Source organism: Zonotrichia leucophrys, chromosome 4A (genome assembly GCF_028769735.1).
Source record: "Zonotrichia leucophrys gambelii isolate GWCS_2022_RI chromosome 4A, RI_Zleu_2.0, whole genome shotgun sequence".
Classification (NCBI taxonomy): Eukaryota; Metazoa; Chordata; class Aves; order Passeriformes; family Passerellidae; genus Zonotrichia; species Zonotrichia leucophrys.
In genome coordinates, this window is record NC_088174.1 from 7,080,132 (window position 1) to 7,100,501 (window position 20,370).

The 20,370-nt window shown below is 41.8% G+C and overlaps 1 protein-coding gene across 2 annotated transcripts; it reads right to left on the minus strand.

Annotated features, from left to right (window-relative positions):
• Positions 1-6,348: 6,348 nt before the first annotated feature.
• Positions 6,349-15,312, minus strand: IDS (iduronate 2-sulfatase). Of its 2 annotated transcripts, none has more exons than XM_064712814.1 (9): positions 15,166-15,312; positions 14,323-14,459; positions 12,754-12,931; positions 11,798-11,886; positions 10,480-10,680; positions 9,716-9,886; positions 9,030-9,156; positions 7,355-7,528; positions 6,349-6,968 (listed from the first exon to the last, which is right to left on the minus strand). In XM_064712814.1, the coding sequence occupies exons 1-9, from the start codon at positions 15,278-15,280 to the stop codon at positions 6,466-6,468; spliced, it is 1,695 nt and encodes a 564-aa protein (XP_064568884.1). In that variant the 5' UTR covers positions 15,281-15,312; the 3' UTR covers positions 6,349-6,465. The 2 variants fall into 2 exon arrangements, with proteins under 2 accessions (XP_064568884.1, XP_064568885.1); XM_064712815.1 differs by lacking the exon at positions 15,166-15,312 and adding an exon at positions 14,905-15,076.
• Positions 15,313-20,370: the final 5,058 nt, after the last annotated feature.

Consider the following 20,370-nt stretch of genomic DNA (forward strand, 5'->3'; position numbering starts at 1 on the left):
ATCTCTTATTAAGGCAGTGAAATATTCAAATCTCATTTGTGTGGCTTTATATCAGAAAGAACACTGTTGCTTTAACTGAGCAAAATGGAACAAATACAGAAGATATTTGGGTGTTTCCACTAAGTATACTCTTGGAAAAGAGCAATTGCAGGCAAGAGTGGCAGTTACAGAAACAAACAACCCTCAAAAGAAATGAAAATTTGCAAATTTGTAAAATATGAAGATCCTTTTACAGAAAAACTCATCACAGCTTCCCTGACCAGAATGCTATACCTCCAAAATAAATAGCTTTAATCTCTGCTAATCTTATTTCAGCAAAGAAAAGATAAAACTGGTGACAAGAAAATTATTATTCTATCAAGTCCAATAAATCAATCTATTTTTACCATCTCTGATCTTGATTTTGTTTAGTAAAACAAGGTATCCAAGTTTTCCAGCAGAGCAGATAAAGGGAAAAGATGAGTATCCCACAGCTGCACATAATGAGGGCTCCTGAAGTAATGGATCACATCCTTCTTACTGTGAAATATTCAAGAGGGCTCAAGTAAAGAAAATCATTTCCTTCAGCACAAGATCAAACTCACTTTGAAACCAGGAAAATGTGGGAAGTATTAGGCTAGGCTGTAAGTTCAGTCAAGGACAGGTATTATACACTTCATACCTGCCAAGATTTGTCTTCTAGGAATTATGTCCTAATTCTATTACCAAGAAAATATTTCAGAAAAGGCTCTGTTCTTTAAAGCTGGAATAGCAGACTCAGAGATCAAAACAAACTTTTTCCAGACATGTGATTAATATTTGCCCTCTTATTAGGCAATTTGTTGGGGGAAAAAAAAAAAAGCCCTGCTTAAAAGTCACCACAGATCTCTTGCCAGGAGAAGCATTTTTTGGCTGTGCAGAGGCCGTGCAGCCTGGCTTTCCTGGAAGCAGAGAAGTGTCTGACAGCAGCAGGGGTGAGCTGTGAGGCACTGCAGAGAGCTGGGTGGCAGTGAGATGGAATTGGAACAAAAAGCTGCTGCTGCATTCTCAGAGAAGAATGAGAAACACACAATGCCTGAGCTGGAAGGGAGCACAGGGAACATCCAGCCCAGCTCCTGGCCCACTCTGCACAGAGCACTGCACACAGAAATGGCCTGAACCCCATTCCAGCCCTCAGCACTCTGCTAATGTGAGTAATTATTCGTGAAGCCAGATTAGAATTGGCATTTTAATACCATAAGAAGATACATGAATTGGGATTTTCCATCACTTTCTTGCTGCCAAAACTTCAAAGTTTTCCCACAAGACAAAAATCACAAAAAAAATCTGGTTCAGAAAATTGAATTGACACTTGTGAACAGAGTGGCTTCATTTTGATGCAGATGAACACTCTCCTTCAGAGATCAAAATTGTTTGTTTTGACTTTATTATTCTTACAAAGTAATTACATTCTCATTTGTTATAATACCCTTTTAAATTATGTCAAAATTATGCAATATAATAAAAATTGAAATAAAATTGAAGCAAAGGTCCTTGATCTTATCAAAGCAAAACTTTTCAATATAGCTGTCACCAAAGCAATATCTCTACATAAGACAGTTTGATTTAATCAAATCAACACTTCTCTGACAAAAAAAAAGAAAAAGGCTGCAGTCAGATAATATTCAGGCAGTTCTTATAAGGTCTGCAGAAGGTGTACAAGCAGGACTTTGTTGGTGAGATGTGCAGCCACACTTGCAGCCCAACACTGCAGCATGACCACTGATGCCATTTGTCCCCACCGTACCCAGCAGCCTCAGCAGAGTCCAACCCCAAGGCCTGCCAGACATCCAGTGCAGGGTGGCCATGGAGCACAAACCAGGGTGGGTTTGTAACCTAAGGTAACTGCTCCTCAGTCTCACAGCACACGGGGAATCTCCAGCACAAATAGCATACTAGAAATTATAGACTTCAATTCTACTGTGGCATTGGGAGCAAAAGAAAAGGGCAAGTGTTTTGAATGCATGGATAATGCCAGATTTGACATTGGGACAAAAGTCACAAGATACTAAAGCAGGTTTTCAAAAGTGCTTCAGAGATAAATTCAAAGAACTTGTGCAAACAGGTTTACAAAGCTCATAGATTTTAAACTTAAAACACAGGAGAGAATTAGAGCAGAAAGAGGAAGATCTGAGTTCCCTTAAGTGTCTGCAGAAACTAAAACCAGAGTTATAAATATTTCCCCTCCCAATCTTGTTCTCTTTAGATTTCTGTTCTGTTTTCTTGCTTGATCCTAATCTTCCAGGTCATCACTTACATCTGATTTCACTGTTCATTGCATCTTACTGTTCCTTTCTCTCCTACTTCTCTATTATCCTGCTCTCTGTCCAACTGCACCTACAGAAACATCTCAGACTTTGCCATTTCCTCCTGCTTAGTCAAAGCTCCATTATAGCTGGTGCCTTCACACACTGCTGCATAGAAATGTTCTTCTGCTACTCAGCACTGAGACAAGTTTTACAGATAGAGGGCAAAAAGCTCTTTTTGCTGCTTCATATGGTAGATCTTGACATTGGTAGTCTATCTTCTTTCATAAGCAGAGCTCCCACAGACTTTAAAAGGAGACCTGTACATTTAGGCAGAGAAGAATATTGGAGTCAAGATCCACCCATGCAGATCTGAAGATAATTTTCATTAGCTAGGAAGTCAAACACAGAGACATAAAAAGTTTTGACACAGAGTCAACTTGGTTGGGAGTTTCTGATGTGTAAAGCAAGAAGTTCTATAGCCTAGAAAACTGTAAAGTGCTGGAAAACCTAGTTACCAGGAGGGCAATTTCATTCTTTATGTAGCGTTTCACATTTGAATGCTAAGTAACCACTGGAGGGAAAAAAAAAGAAAGAATTATACATCCAACAAAGGAACTCAGCTGCACCTACCAGGCACTTCCCAAGTATATGAAACCTGAGCTGTGCACAGTGCCCTGCAAGTCTGGGTGCCAGCCATGACATTATGGTCCTTTTGCCACTGGTGATATTGCTGCCTATCACAGAAAATGCACATTAGCACCAGGAATTCAGAAACATCCCTGATACTGAACCATCACACCCACATCCCATCCTTCATGCTGTGGAACACTCGTTCCAGCAGGGGACTCCACTTGACCAAGGCAACACAGCAGCAAGTCACTAATACATAATTAACATGCAATGGTGATTAATTAGGTAACATCTGACCAATAGCTAGGACTCTCAGCTGCCTTTGCCTGCCTCAGCACACAAACACACTTGCAACTCTCACATTAGTCCAAAATGTTACCCCATTTCCCCCAGCAAGCAAGGCCAAAGGGGGGATTCCAATCTGTTGCACAGCACAGTGTGGAGCTACAGCATTTCCATCTACTCCAGTGTGCACAGCATGCCTGAAATTAGACCCAAATCTTTGCTTTGCAAACAGCATGCCATAAACATTCCTGTAGTGCTACAAAGAATACCCAGACACAGCCACCTCCATCTCTTTTTAGATTCCCATTGCTTCTGCTTTGTACATAGTGTTTATTTCACTTTCCTTCAAAAAGTTTGATTTTAGGGTTCTGTGCATCTATACACTTGAAAAAACATCATGAGTTATGACTGACTGATGTACAGCTGTTTAGGGACCAAAATCTTAATTCCATTGCTTAATCACTGCTGTACATTAGCTTATTAACAGAGCTGTGTTTATTGACTCTGCTTTGTGCCAAGTGCTTACAGAGGCTACTCTGCAGTCCCCAGTGGAGGCTCTCCATCCATGTACCACAGGTAACAATTCCTGCTGAGGCAGCATCCTGCTGTTCTTCCAGCTGTTCTGGTGCCATCCTGAGAAACAGGGTCAACACTGGCATCTCATTTATTTCCTGATGCTTGGCTTGCAACCTCTTCCCTCTAGAGACAGCGCTGCTCACAAGAGCACTTTACTTTTATTGCTCCTGTTAAGCTCTTTTGTTCTTCAGTGGAGGTTGCTCAGCCCAGCAAGACCCACAGCTCAGGTTCTCCAGCAGCTGCAGTGTTTTGGTTTGCTTGGAAAAATGGTCATTCTCTGTTTGCCACTGCTGCATTTTCCCCTTGCTCACCCAGTTCCATAACAAAACTAGCATGGCACTTACCAGGGCAGAGGATTTTTACTGCCGTGCCTCTTTGCTCCCCAGAAACACCCTGCCCCACCTCAGCAGCAGGCAGGAGGGCCCAGCTCTGCAGGTGCACTGTAGAACCCTGCTCAGGGACTTCTGCAATTCCTCAGGAACGTCCTTGCCCTGAGCGTGCAGATACATCTTGATTCACTGGCTGTCAGAGACAATTCTGTTTCATGTCTCCCCAAAAGATTACTGGATTTTGATTAAGAAAGGTCAAGGGCAGCTTTTCCCTTTCAATATAAAGAGAATGACTTGAGGAAAAAAATACTCATCACCTAGCACCAGGACTTTTATCTCCACTTGAAAAATTAAATTGCCTGAAGTGATGGAAGGCTTAGGGCAGAGTATGCACAGAAATGTTTCCATGCAAATAAAATCCTAAATAATTTATCTACACACTATAATTTTACATCCCCCAAAAAATGGGGGTTTTTTTGCAGATGTCTTAGTAGGAGAACAAAACACAAAGCTCACGTAGCCAAGTCTCAGGTAATACCCATTTGCCAGAACAATTTTAAATGCACATTGTATTACTGACCCAGCATACCAGAGATTTAGATTAATCCTTAACGCTTCAATACATTCCCCAAAATAACTTCCCCAATATTTGATTTTCCTTTGAAGGAAAGTGTGTCAGAGATATAATTAGCTCTAGCTGCAGACTCCAAATCTGTGCCTGGCACTGCTCTCAGTAAAACACACCTTCAGCAGTGTGAAATTGGTATAGCTACATTGAATCTGCTACATGCAACTGAAGTGCTTCACACCAGCTGAGGATCTAAGTATATATCCATAAATGAGGGAAAAATACATTTTTACCTGGAATAATAATGCTGCAGAACACACAGGATCTCAGGCTGAGTAAAACAAATGATGAGTTCATAAGAAATACATTCTTGTAATTGAGTTTAAGGCACTAAATAACCACTGTCTTCTAACAGAGAATCAGATGCATGGTGGGTATCCCTACATTAATTAGGAATAAGACTGTCACATGGATTTTAATGAAATAAAGTTATATCTATGCCTTTTCCAGGATATTAAAGTCAATTTATCTGAGGAAGACAAGTAATGGCTGGCTTTTTGTAGGAATTGGAGCAGTTCATTAGGGAAGGTAGCAGGAGTTAACACCATCTGAACAAGCTCTTATTTTTTATGGTACAAATTCTAAGACTCTCGATTACCAAGGCAGAATTGCAGAAATCCAGCAGGTTGATAGAAAACAACACAAATTACTGCCCTCACACTGAAGCACCATGTACCTTGTGGCTGTGAGCACAAAGTACAGACAGCACTTACATAAAATACTCAGCAAAACCGTTTTTCTCAGATACAAGCTCCCAAACATATTTACCTTAATGCATTTGGCCATCTGGACATTATCTACAGCATAGCTCAGGACAACTAATGCTCTGCATCCTGTGTTGCTAAATGCCACACTAAAAATTTAAATGGGAGGCTTTTAGTTCTCCTAGTCCAAAACAGAGAATGCCAAGCCCATTAGCACCTAGGAAGGCAAACATCCAGGTCTGTCACTGGATGTGACAACCTCAAGTGCACTGAGCAGTTCTGCAATGAGCCAGCTCCAAAAGCTGAAGGTTTCCATCTCCTCTCACCTGTGGAAACTCATTAGACCAGTCCTCAGGAAAATCCACAGAAGAGCATGTTGGTGTTACCTTAACCCCCCAGTATTATTTAGTGTTTTGGTGATGAAAGCACTCTTTCACACACATTAACTAATTAAAAATTCAGATTCTCCTGCTGTATCATAAGAAGCATGAATTCCAAATTGAAGCTTTTATTTAAAATAATTAAATTTTGGATTTAATTGCTCTTTGGGCAATAGTAAGAGGTAAGGCTAATGAGGGCAGATACCTCAGCCCTTCCCACTACCAACTGTCTGCTCGACCACTTCAGCCCCAAGTCTCCTGGGTAAAGGGGACAGGACTTGTGTCATGACTCACATTCTCCATACAGCCACTCAAACATGTGAGATTCTGGTTTTCCTCCTTTCACACCAACAGCTTCAGCACAGATAATGAAATTTAATTCTTCACTTGCTACAGAAGACCACTGAGATGTTTCACAGTATGGGCCTGATGCTCTGTGTGGCCTTTTCAGAAGTGTTACAAGCTTGTGTTTGAAAACAGCTACAGAAGTCCCCTCTGACTCCTTCAGTGCAGTAAGGGCTGCAACAAGACAAAGGCAATAGCTTGTTTTGATACAAGCAGGATTTTTATTCAATCCAAATGTTTTCTGTACAACAGAAAGATTCTATACAAAAGAAGGAAGCATTAATTCAGTTGCAAGAACAGGCACAAAGAAGTTTTTGAACCCTAGTGCTTTAGCAAGTCAGTAATTTTTTTGAAAAACCAACCTTGTGAAGTATTGTTATAGACATTATAATCCTGGTTTGGGTCATTGTCCATCATGTACAACTCTCCTGCATGGACATTCCTGAAGTCAGCACTGAAGTTGCTGGGGTCAAACTGAACCCACAGAGTGTACCTGTAGTCAATGGCACGCATGGAATAGCCCATGATCCTGATGTCCTTCAGCCTTGGCTTGTCAGAGTTCCACTGGGGAGTGTCTGCAGGCCGGGGGTACTGGCTGAGAGCAACAGGCTCTTCATTGGAACACCTCTCAGTGTCATCACTCCCTTCCTTGCCTTGCTCCACCTCTCCTTCAGAGATGTTCAAATAGTGGGCAATGCTTCTCCCCTCAGTGCACAGCACAACACCAAATGACATCTTTGGGCATGCAGGAGGGACCTGCAGGCCAGCAAGCTCTGCAAGTGTTGGAAACAGAGACACCAGCTCCACCACTGTTTTACTTTGCCCTAGAAGAAATAATACCAAAATATAAGTTATGGAACAGGGTAGTTGGACAACAACCTTTTCTAATAATTCAGCTGGTATTTTATTCAAAGTTTTATGATTTTCTAATAATTCAGCTGGTATTTTATTCAAAGTGCTCTGCACAGGATTTCTGGGGGTACCAAAATCAAGGCAATTAAGAAGTGGCAGTTAGCTGTGAAGATGCCAGTCCATGCACTTATGATGTACTTTTAACAAGAAAACTTCTGCATTTATGTTTCTCCATTAGCCTTAGAGATAATCATATCCATTCATTTGAAAAAGTGCTCTTCAGAATGACAAAGTAAATCCTCAAGGTGCCTGGAGACACATAACCACTGCAAACAAAAAATAAGCACTGGAAATTTACCTTGAGGTGATGAGCCTCCAATATGGCTAAAAGGGTCGAGGTAGGGGAACACTCTTGCTCCCTGACTGGCAGGGGAAGTTGTCATTCCTGGGACATAAAACATCAGTGGCACTCGAGTAGCAACATCAAAATTGCTGTACTTTGCCCATTCACCATGTTCTCCCAGGGACCACCCTAGGTGACAAAGAACACAATTCAAAGAATACATTGGTTTTTAATCTAGTAGTGATTTCTGCTTCATTGTATATTGACTCTGACTGCTGAGGCCATTAGTATGTTATAAAGGTCATATTAAAAGGTAAATAATCTGTATTTAGATGTAACAAGGCTTTTCTCTAATATGAAAACTATTTCAACAGCCACCTAAATCTTGCAACTTGATACTCTTTCATAAAAGAAACAATTACACCTTTCCTTATTTCTAGATTCTCAAGATTAGAAATAGGAAATCAGCATTAAAACAGCAGAAAAGAGGAACTGGGGTGTGTCACAGTGCCTGCAAGAGTCTCCAGATCAATTCCACAAAGCATTCATTTAAGTTTTGGGCAGCTGCCAGCTCTCCAATGCTCCTGTTAACACTGTAGCTGAACATCCCTTGGAGCCAAGGCTGCTCTCTATGCCAGACTGCCATATCAGGATGCTACCCCTGAGGAAGCAATAGAGACAAAACTTTTCAGCTCTTCTCTTCCTCTTGAAAGAGATGCCAACATGACTTCCTTCCAGCCAGATACACTGCCAACTTCACTTTGGGGGAAGACAAAGGAACTCTGTGACAGCTATATTAACACATGTTTTTTCTTGATCACTTTGCCTGCCATAGTACTGGAAATACCAACTGTTTACAGTTATCCAAAGCAAGGAAAAGAAAAATTCAGTTTACAAACAAGTCAGAAGGAACATCTAGAGTCACTTTAGTACCAAAAGTATTAATCCCATTGCTCTACAACTTGTAAGAGCTTTTTATACACACATGCTCACAGAAGTCAACCCAATTTAACTATACATGTGACTTTAAATTGATGTAGTTAATTCACCTCCTAACTGGTTTAAATCAGTTAAGCCATCCCACAATCAAATGGATCATGACAGGGTTATTTTAATGAATATTAGAGTATTGAAACAAGCATTAAATGCTTGAGACATTTGTCCCACAGCTCAAATTAAGTTTTTTACCATGAGGCTCCAGAGTGTGCAGGATCTCAGTTATGAGAGGGAACCATATCCCTATCAGTTTAGATGCTCTGCAAGCAGCAATGACAAGTGAAAGAAAACACACTTGAGCAGTTAATGAGAAAGCCTGTCACCCACTGTACCAGATGGCTTTCTACAAATGCTAAGGGGGAGGAGTGGTGGCTGTACTCCTAGAGCACAGTTCCCAGCAAGAGTCACTCCTTGGGTAGGGGGTGGGAACACAGCAAGCTCAGCCCTGTGTCCTGGCAGGCAGCCTCATCCCTCACCAGCAAATCCTCAACCTGATTAAAAGTGCCTGTGGGGACAGAACTGTGCAGCCACAGAAGCCAGAGCCAGTCCCCTCAATCTGGCTCAGACAAACCAGAGGGACAAGGTGTGACAGCTCTGCTTGGCACTACAGAAACACACACTGGATTAATAAGCCAGCAATGAGCAGCACAATGAAGTTCTTAACAGTAAGCTCAAGAAAGATGTAAATGCTTACCATGATCAGCAGTAAAAACTACTATAGTGTTATTTGAGAGCCCTGCATCATCCAAAGCACTCAGAAGCAGGCCAACTTGCACATCCAGGTAAGAAACTGCTGCATAGTAACTCTGACGGATCTGCCGCTGCAGGTCAAGAAAACAGGAGAGGAAAAAAAAGTTCTTCCCCAGACACATACAGCAGATCAGGGGGTGGCTGTTGAAAAGAACTAAAGAACTCTACTTCTAAAGCTTTAATTTTAATTGACTGTAGCCCAATTAATGTCCCAGAAAAGGTAAACTGGGAGGGGGCAGCTAGAAAATTCCACCTCCCAGAGGTGCTTTCAACCAAAACACTGCAAACCAACCCATTCTGCATCTCTTGGTCTAGCCAGTGCACTTGATTTTGGCATAAGCACTGGAGAGTAAAGGAAAATCTTCCAAAAGAAGATACACTGTGAACAGACTCAGATAATGAACACAAACACAGCATTGGTAGCTGCTACATTCATTCCCTCACATGCAACCTGCAGTGACAGTGAGGGTTTGCCTACAGAGCTAGAGGTGACAGTATACAAGGCAGGGAATTCATAGCTGCAAATGGGCAGGTGCTGAATAACTGGGAGCATCCAAGAGCAGCTGACTCCTCCCTTGCATTGAACAAGTGAAGGCAGTTTGACTTCAGAGCACTGTATTGGCAGCTTACCTGGAAATCATCTGGAAGTGGTCCATAAGGGAAACTAACATTTAATGCTTCCACATCATCCCTCTGCCTGATATCCATCCAGGGGTTGTATGCCACAGAAGGCAGCTTCTTAGGCACCCAGGGATCTGGGGCCAATGTGATATTTTCCAAGGGGTACAACTTGAGAAATTCCTTTACAAGAAAAAAAACATAGAAAGACTGTCTTCACCTCCAACATATACTGTGAATTTTGTGTTTAAACAGCAACCACTTTCCCTTTCAGGACCCTTTACATTACAGTTTGCAAGGCTTCACTCCCCTTCTGCCACAGTGTGAAACACAGCAATACTAGACATTCCCCAACCAATTCCTGAAAAATACTGAGTTAGTAAATCCCTAAACCCAGCTTCCTGTATCTCAAAACAACACTGCAATAAAAGATCCAACACCACTTTGAAATCAGTAGTTTTGCCACCAAGTCAAACAGTGAATGAAATGCAAGATCTTGTAAGGCCTCATTATGTCATACTCCATCAAGCTGAAGCCCATCTCATGCAACAGCAGTCACCACCATGGTGGCAGAAGCCTGGCTTTTGGCTGAGGAGTCACAAATCATTCCCATTAACTGTTCTGAAATACATCACAGGTGACTCCTGAAGTTACGCTAAATCAAGGCTGGTTTCCAACTTTCAGGAAACAGCAATAAAGCATTTGTGGGAACAGCTTTTAAAAACAAAAGCAACATTTGTCTAAGTTCCCTTTCCTGCAGGTTCCAGTCTCCTCACCTGTGGGTACCTCAGTGGGATGTGTGGTTTGTGGTAACCAACAGCCAGGAAGAACTTTTGCCTGGTGGTTTTCATGACATTCAGTAAGTGTATGGCCTCCTCAGTGCTCTGAATATCAGGCAGAGTCCCTCCAGGCATTTCTGTCACATTCACTGGGCACACCAAGTTTGCATGAAGTTTTCCATCTTTTCCCCTGCAAGTCTTCGTAAAAGAAAAAAAATAGTTCAGTAACTTCTGGTAAATACAAAGACAAAATCCTCTGTTCTGTAACTTCAAAATCAATTTGTTTCTACCAGCAAAAGAATGCAACTTCCATGCCTATGAAAATGCAGAAATCCTCTCTAAAGCTGGGTAGAAGATTAAATGTAGTCACATGGAGCAAAAGCCCACAGCTTCCATGATGAACAGAATCTCTGATCTAATGGAGATGCAGCAGCATTTGGTTCTCCTATATTTACACACATTTTAGTTCCTTCTGATCCCAAGAGTTCAGCGAAAGCTGCCTGGAAGCTACTGACTCTGTTTCTGAGCAAATGGCAGCAGTGGCTGATGTGTAATCAGTGAAGAGAGATAAATCAGACTAACCAATGGCCAGGGAAAGGTGGCCTCAGCAGGGTGTTTGGGAGGGTTGCTAAATCAACCTACTTCTCTTTCTATCATGGATGCAAATGCTGCTGTTGTTAAAACCAGCCTTTTCCAGCAGTAAACCCAAGACCAAAGCACTGCCAAGGCTGGCTGTACCCCCATGACTGCAGCTCCTGCTGGGCAGTGTGCAGACTCCAGCACACAATGCTAATGCAATGTTTGCACAAAGATAAACCAGACTCTTTTGTGTCACATTTAAGAGTAACAAACATTCTAGAAAACTGGATGAGATTATAAAGTTTCAGGTTATTTAAACATTATTTTACTTATGGCCCCTTCTCACTTAGTCCTGAGCTCTTTATCACATTAACTTTACCAAGACTACTGACAAAGCAAAGCCAGATCAGTTGCAGGTGCAAGTTGACAACCACACTTTTCAGATAAAGGAATTCATGAACTACACACAAATATGAACCATTCTTGCTTGTATCTCAATAGCTGAAGTTTTTAAATACCAATTCAGAAATACTTATAACATCTGCACATTGCTTGACAAAACACACATCTGATAATCCAGGCCTTCTTTTGGAAAGCACAGAAACAAAGCATTGAAGTGGTTACTCGTTTTCCTGCCCAAGGGTGCAGCCCAGAGGGCACAGCCTGTCCTTGATACAAAGAACTTGGTTCTATCTTGAACACCCTTCTCTGTTAGAGTGCCACAAATCACACTTACCTTATCATTCTCATGCTTTTCAGCTGAAGGATGAAAGGGTGGAATGGACCAACTGTAGGGATAGTCATCACTGTAATTGGATGAAACCCCTGGAAGAGATAAAGAAATTAAAATGCTCTAATAGTTCACTGAACCAGGAAGAGCTCAGACACAGTTTAACTTGTCTTCAATTGTTTTTTTTTTAATATGTTAAATGAAGAAATGTTTCAAATGAATCTTTGACAACTGAGGAAAAGATAACCAAGAAATAAAAGTCAAAAAGATATTTCTCCCCAAAATACACCTTGCACTATTGTGGGAGAGTCAAGCCTGTTGAAGAACCTTACTTCAGGGAACACCAACAAAAAAAACCCAAAAATCAAAAACCAAACCAAAACAAAACACAATAAATAATAAAACACCCAGGATTAATAAGTCTTCATGCACATCCTTGATTAGCTTTACTATAAACTGAAATGCATACTTAAACTATCTACAGAAGTTTATTTCTAGGATAAGGAACTGTCAAAAAGAGGATCAGTATTACAAGATTTTTCAGCTCAGTAGTGTTATTGCTTTTTAACTAGTGAACTAATTTCCTACTGAACTTAAAGCATTAGTCATACATTCTACATGCCCTAATCCAGATTTACAGCCTATTGGGAAACATGAAGCACGTACAGGCAGAACTAAGCCAAGAAGTAATTTCATTTTCAGCAGATACCTAACCTCCAGATGTATTTTTAGAATGTTAGATATTTATTCCCACAATTCCCAGAGAAGATGTGAAAACATCCATTAGATAAAAGTCATCTAATGCATTCATCTCTGATGCCCTAAGACTTAATGATAACCACTGTAAAATCTGGCTTAGGTTCTCAACATAGACGAGAATCACACATCAGTACTCATGTAAGTTTGTGAGACTATACACATCAAGCATTTCTATATTAAGCAAATGACAATTCAAACCATACCAGGATGAAAAACTTTCCCCACAGACAGGGTCACGTAGCCATTTTCCTTGAAATACTGGGGCATGGTGGAATAGTTTCCTGCATGGACTCTCCAGTAGGAGTAGAAGTCGTAGAGCCGGGTGGTGTCAGGCCTGCGGCCAGTGAGGAATGACACTCTGCTGGGAGCACACAGGGCTTGCTGCGGAGAAAGGCAGCCAAGGAGAGACATTTGGAACAAAAATCAAAACACATGCATGAACTGACTCAGGCATAGTGATGCCTTAAGTTTTAGCTTTCATATTTTCCACATTCTGTACTGCATTAGTATGTAACTCTGAACTTCATGTGTGTTAGCAAGTTGTCTTCACAGTTCAGTCAGACAAAACAATCCTTTTACAGCCTGAGAACCAAGGACATCATTGCAGCTCCAGGCCTAAAAAGTATGAACAACACTGAATTGAGGAGAGTGATCTGGGAGGAATGGGACTTCATAACCTAAAGCTGTAATTGGACAATTAACCCCAGTATGTAAATGGACCAAAACTTATAAAAGTGTGAAAACTCATGCCCCATCATTCATCTTGAGTGTAGCCTCACCTGGGCTCTTGTACTGCCCAAGGTGTATCCTTTGAATGCCTTTTAATAAATTCCTACTTTATTCCTTCAACACTGCCTAGCCTCTGTTCCATGGGAGCCTCTCAAGGCATCAATAGCTGTGTAACAACCATCTGAAAACTCGGAAATCACAGGGAATGAGTTTCACATCACCTCAGGCTGGAATGAACAGCATCCTTATTAAGCATATCAATTCCAAACTGCAAGCTTTTAAAAATGCAAGTCAAGTTCCATAAAGGCAGTGCTTTTGAAATCTGGTTGCTCACATCACACAGAATTAAGCAGCAGTGGCAGGTGGACTGTGCTGATAAAAGCCAAAAGTCTAGTTGATCTGGACTGCCTTAAGAATAAGGAAAGGATAAACACAGGAGGTCTGGGTTATGCTCCAAAGGTCTGGTCAATTCTGCTTCAGACTGACAAAAACCAAGAGTTACTGCCTTGGGCTGGAATTAGACCCAAAGTTCTAATTTCTCAGCAGAGAGGAACTTGGGAACGCAGACATCCTATACAGAGTATTCAAGGAAGAGCAATTAGTGACGTTTTCAGTTCTCTATTTTAGAGTGATGCTTACCACACAAACTGCTCCTTTACAGCAGTCTATAGAAGTGATTCCCTCAAAAGATTATAAAAATTAAAAATTAAAACATAATATTTTGTAAGCAGAAAAATAGAATTTTAATTTAGTAAAATGACATTTTTAAGCAGCACTTGGCCGCAAACAGTGAAAACACTTGAGTGGCAATCTACTCCTCCAAGGGCTACACAAATACCATAATTTAAATGCCCTGTTTTCATTTTTCTCACCTTAGTAAAGATAGGTTCACACACTGCAGTTCAGCCCAATCATTTATTTTCTGCTGAAAGTACTTCAAGTTAATAAATACTTGCTTTTTCCAGTGGCCTGCCTAACACCTACTGTGATAAAACCAGTAATTATTTTGCATAGAGAAAACATGTTTAAGTCATTTATCTCACCTGGGCATATGCATTGCTGAACACCATACTTTGGGAGGCAAGTTGATCAATGTTGGGAGATTTCACAAGCTTATCTCCATAACAGCCCAACACAGGACGCAGATCATCCACAATTATAAACAAGACATTCATGCCATCTATGAAGAAACAGAATTAGAAACAGATTAACCTGAGCGGTTACTTTATGCTGATTTATTGGTTTTTAACCCTTAAACACATTTGAGGACAAAAATAAAATTAAATAAAAAGAGCAAGAATGTATTTGTAAGGGAACACTGGGATTAATTCTACAAAGACAGAAATTCTTATTTGGCCTAGACAAAAATATAGTGGTTTTTGTTCCCTCTCCATTTCCTTGTTTGCACCCATGGTGTTTTCTCCAGGCGCTGCAGACAGCAAGTCCTGGCAGCTGGCTAAAGCAGGGTGGTGCAAAATAAAGAGGTATTTTATAGGTATAACCACTACCGAATTCTACGGCCTGCAAGCTTTGAGAAGGGTGTTAAACCACGGTAAACAACACTGCAGTCCTGTATAATTCTGCTCCCAACAGATAAAACTATTTTTCTTCAATTTATGACATACGTCTTTTTAGGACGCCATCGCAAGGCGGTGGACTGCACTGGGGGCTCGACGGGCGCAGGACCCGCTCGAAGCCGCAACCTCCCCGGGGACACAGCGAGACCGTGGGGACACACCGAGACCTAGGGACACATTGAGCCTCCGGGGACGCACCGGGCCCCCCGGGACACACTGAGCCCCTGGGGACGCACCGAACCCCTCGGCCCCGAGCTCCCGCCGGCCGTTCCCGCTCCCCCCAGCCCAGCCGCCGCCGCCAGAACGAACCCCCGGGCCCGCGCCCAGCTCCGGGCCCCGCCACCGCCGGGCGGGCCGCGAAGGCATTCCGGGGCAGCCGCAGCAGGCACAGGAACAGGCACAGGCAGAGCCGCGCCGCCGCCATGGCCCAGCGAGGCGGCGGGGCCGGGCAGAGGCGGCCCGGGGGCGGTGTCTGGAGCCATCGCCGGAGCCCGAACCAGGGCGGGAGCGGCGCTTCCCCTTTCCCGCACGGGGGCGCCGCGGCCCCGCGTTGTGGAGCTGGGCCCGGCCGGAGCGGTGCGGGGCTCAGCCCGCAGCGGGATCCAGCGCCCGCACTGTGCGGGGCTGCTCAGGGCGCAGCGTTGCTCCTGCGGTTCCTGCCGACTCTCTTCTCCCGTGGAAAGGGAATGTCAGTGGCATTCTCAACCTTATTTCTTTCTGGTGGAAATAACTTTGGGAAACGAGGAAATCAAGGTTTAGTATTGAGAGAAGCTGTCTGAATACTTCAGTGCTATTTGTGAATCAGTTAACACTCTGTTTGGTCTCTGTTCATTTGTGCGGGTGCGCAATCTGCAGAGCCAGGGAGTCGCCAACGTGTGAAAAGTTACATGAACTAAACAGCTCCCCGTGACACTTAATGGTTCATTAAGAACTAGTTTTATTAGAAGCTCAGCAATTTTTCATGGTTTATATCTTTAATTGCAGTGGAAACAATAGATTTATTGCCAGTATCCCTGTATATAATAAACTCGCTGTTAACTACACAAAACACTTCCCAGTCGGTAACTGAAAAATTATCAAAGATGCATAATAAAGCAGCTCACAGGAAGATTAAAAGAATCGAAAGACTGTAACTATGTTGTCTTACACATTTGACACACAGGTAAACTGATGACAAGTATACCAATATTGAAAATAGTCAACATGAACTCACTTGGATGTGGGAACCACTATGATAATGAAACATCTGGGTTTGTGTGTTTTTCTGTTTTAGCAAGCAATAGGTGCACCTTTGAATACAAATGAAAGTTTTATAGTAAATTGTACTGGTAAATATCATTGTCTTTGGGATCAGACTACTAAAGAAGCCCAAAAACAACTTGAGAAAAAAGCCCCATTTAGAGAAAACTAATGCATCTTTAATGGGAATCTAGAATTTGATTCTTTCAGTGTCTCAGGACTGCATTGGTTGCTCTTTCTATTAGAAAGTAAAAGTTCTGAGACAAAAATGCTCTCTTTTGTCGCTTTTTTGTCACAAAGAATGGGATCAAAAATAATCTGCTTTTCTGCTCTGTAAAGATTCATACCTGAGGCCTCAAATATGCTGTGTGTGCACTCACCATGAGTTTGTCAGGAATGATGGCTCCAGTGGTCTGTCTCAATGCTATTGTTCAGTGAGATGTGTGACTCAGAAGTGCAGTACATTGTGTACTACACAGTGTGTGCATACATATTCAAGCACGTGTACTTCCTCTAAACTATTACAGTGAAGTTTATTTTGGTGTGGATCTTACACTTCCTTCCTGCACACGCTGGAAAAGCTTGAATCAAATGAAGAACACTGTTACTACAAGTTCAGCTACTACTGAGCACATGACATGCAATCAGCTCATGAATATTATTCAGTATATTTGATGTTTGCATATTTTGGAATTAATGTTGTGTATAAGCAGTATATCTCACAGGTATCAGCAACTCTCCTAACATAGATCAGCTGCTGGAAATGTATTGAACATTGCATCCCCAAGTGACACTTCTCTTCATTTGGAGAATTTTTATGCAAAAAGCTAAGGAATTATTTCACTATTGCACATGCATTTAATTACCATAATGCTTGCCTCTTTCAAATGCAAATACACTAAGTGCTACTTGATATGAATTTCCTGGTTTACCTAAGATGAATATATAGCAATCTTATTAAGTTCAGTCCAATAGAAGAACAAATTACAGAGGAAAAGTCTTTTTCAAACAGCACACACGTTCTGGTGCTAAAAAGCAAGCTGGGCTGCTGCCAGTGAATAATTGCAGACACTGAAATCACAGACCTTGGCCAAACTGGTCGCACAGCTCAGCTGTCCCCTCCACCCCAGATGTATGGGCCTTGGAGCAGCCTGTTGTTCAGCTCCTGGACTAAACCACTACTGGATTCAGTGTGATGAGCTGGGAGTGTCACAGGAAGGGTTAAACCCAAACCTTGGCTGAAGTGGCAATACCCTGTGCAGCGCTGCTCCTTAGTCACTCTGCTGGAGTCGCAGGGTCAATGTCAGCCTTCTCCACCTACCACCACCACTGAGGATCAAATCCATTTTTAGCTTAGCAATATGCCAAAGCACATACCAAAAATTCTGGGGGTCTGCCACAGTGCTGGCACAAGTGTTAATTATGTTGGTGAGGTCGCCAACATAACAGCTAAATATCTTAAAATCGGCTATTTTCTATGAAACACATTAAGCCGTGGTAAAAATTCAGCACGGCAATATTTTTAGTGGGAAAAATCCTGTAAGAAATGGCTGTACTATCAGACCCACAGCAGATCTTCTAAACTATCATTTCCATGCCTGGGACACTCTCCAATAAAGTTTCCTCTGACAAGGAAGTGTGTTTTGAAACTGAATATGATCAGGCAATATATAATAGCCCTGGTGTTGAGCTCTGCCTGCTAAGGACATCTTGACTCTTCACATGTGAAACCTGCCCTTGCACATGTTCCCCAGTGGTTTCACCAGCAGTGGCATTTGGCACAAAACCAAGTCTAAGGAATTTTTATGCATCACTTGGTAATTCTAAGAAACCAGTTTTTCACAAATGGTGAAATGTGGTCAATTTACTCAAACACCAAAAGAGCAAAGCAGTTTTCAGTGAATCAATGTAAGTAATCACAAAGTGATTATCATTTAATTCTCATGCATTATAGAAAGTGACTAATCACTACAGGAAGCTTCTGGTTGATAAATTTATTTATCTCTAAATTGATTCTTATCCAAAAAGCACTGTTTTCCTTTTCATTTTATGGACTGATGAAAATAATTTCTGTACAAGCTGCCATGAAGGAAATGAGAGAGAGATGTGTTAAAAGTATTAACACCTGCATTAATATCTGTATCCCCCTCTGGCACATACTGGGATGAAGTGAAATACTAATAGTAAACATGAACCCCTGAGAAATAATGTTGATATATCTCTAAACAGCATTTTTACCTTTAAAGAATTCCATAGCTGTACTTTCAGAATCAAACCAATCATACTTTTTAAGCCATCTGTGAACATGAGCACTCAAGGGTAAGGTACAAACACTGTATGAGAGGCATCTGCATAAACTTTTAGTTTGTTAACATTCTTATGATGAGATGCTATCATTGTAGCCCATCCTTGCAGCCTGAATTGCAAAGCTATGCACTAGAAAATACATTGGAGACTTTAATTATTAACATTCCTGATCCAAATATACTCATTATAAGCCTTCATTTCGTATACAGTCATTTCTCTACAGCTGAAGTGAGTCATGCAGATCCCTTCACCTGCAGCTTGCTCCCTCCCTGCCCAGGCCCAGGTCAGTGATCTCACACCAGGAGTTTTCCCAAGGATATCAGAGTTATTTCTAAAGTACTATTTAGGCTTCTGAGTGCTGGACAGCAACTAAGGCAGATGCTGCCATCACCACCAGAAGCAGTGGATGAAAGGCACACCTCAGTGCTGGTTTCTCACATTTCCTGTTTGGGCCTATAAACGTGGCAAATTAGACAGTGGCAGCTCCAGCCCTGATGTGCTGGCCAGAGAGCAGCTGGGTGGATGGAGGAACTGGAGTTCTTCCTGACCCTCCCTACTCCCATTTCAGGAAATGTGCCTACAACTACTGCTCAAAGGAATCACACTGTCCCAAGTGCTTAGTGAGGGCAGGCAGCACAGTGCAGAAGTAATTTCCATGCACATAAGCCCTGACACAGAGAATTTCTCAATTTACACGGTGAGTACAATAATAAGATAAGGCCCCCAAACAGGAAAGCCTGTGTAAACAATGTCGATGTCATGTAAGTCTACTGAATTCTTTAATGTGGATAGCTGGCAAGGGTTGATCTATTATTTAAACATCTAAAAATTCTGGTTTGATTGTTATTCAGGATTAATAGTTTCTGCAGATTTTAGAGGGTATTTTGAATGGCATCCTCTGCATAATAACAACATTGCAGTTGTTTAAAACCCCAAAATAACCTGTTCCCATTTATTTTTAATAGTGAAACCTATTCCCTCTTTTTCCTGTACACCCTCTCTTCCCCTTTCTACACTTGCCTTAGAGGGGAAGTGAATAAGCTCATCAGTATTCAGGTATTGCTAACAGGGAGGTCACCTTCTGTTAAGCAACTCTCAATTTCAAACTTTAAAACCTTGCAATTAGTAATTTGACAAGGACACCAAAGTACATGACTACTTTGCTCTGACTCAGGCGATGTTTTCTGAGTGTAATTCCACTTACAAAGCACGAGAGGAGGGATTCCTGTGAAGGGGCAAATTCTGCCTCTCATATGTGCAAACTGTGGGATGCAAAGCAAATGTCATGCAGGTGGAAGCACAGGGGATGATAAACAGGAATCTGTTCCTAAGCAGAGCAAGATAGAAAAAAAATTGCTCAAGGTTATGATAAAGCCTTTTAGAAATTAGCAAGGACTTGTTAATGAGGATTCTTTTAATGACACATTGTATTATGCTTGACTAGAATGACTGTAGTAAGAACAACAGACATAGAACTAACAATTGTAGTGGTGTGTAACAGTGTCTTTTTGGTAAGATCAAATTCTTCCTTTCTCTACTATCTTCTTTCTTCACAGTTCACCTTAGGGAACAGAGCTGTGAGGCAAAAGATTCAGAAGTACAAAAACATTTTTCTCACAACTGCTTTAGACATTTCCTGCACTGCTCTGAGTTTACTGTGTACACAGTAGGACACTGGTTCTGTTTGGAACATCAGTATGTTCCAAACACTGATTTGTAAGATACAAAGTGATCTACACCTACTCATGAGTAACACTGCTTCCTGTGCTGAAAATGGCCAACACCTCCCAGAGCATCCCATCAACAGGCCAGGGATGACCCCAGTGCACAGCCAGCCCCAGGGGAGGCTGTGTTCTCCTGGTTCTTGAGAAGCAGCACAGGAATCATTTCCCAAATCAATATGTAACATACCAAGATATAATCCACAGTGAATTCAGGAATTGCTGCTACTCTGTACAACTACAGGAT

Excerpts from the sequence above, each read along its gene's own strand:
- IDS (XM_064712814.1), bottom strand. The coding sequence starts at position 15,280 with ATGGCGGCGGCGCGGCTCTGCCTGTGCCTGTTCCTGTGCCTGCTGCGG. Across the intron at positions 11,887-12,753 it reads GGGGAAAGTTTTTCATCCTG|GGGTTTCATCCAATTACAGT; the intron begins GTATGGTTTGAA and ends TATCTCTTCCAG. Across the intron at positions 10,681-11,797 it reads AAAAGCATGAGAATGATAAG|ACTTGCAGGGGAAAAGATGG; the intron begins GTAAGTGTGATT and ends TCTTTTACGAAG.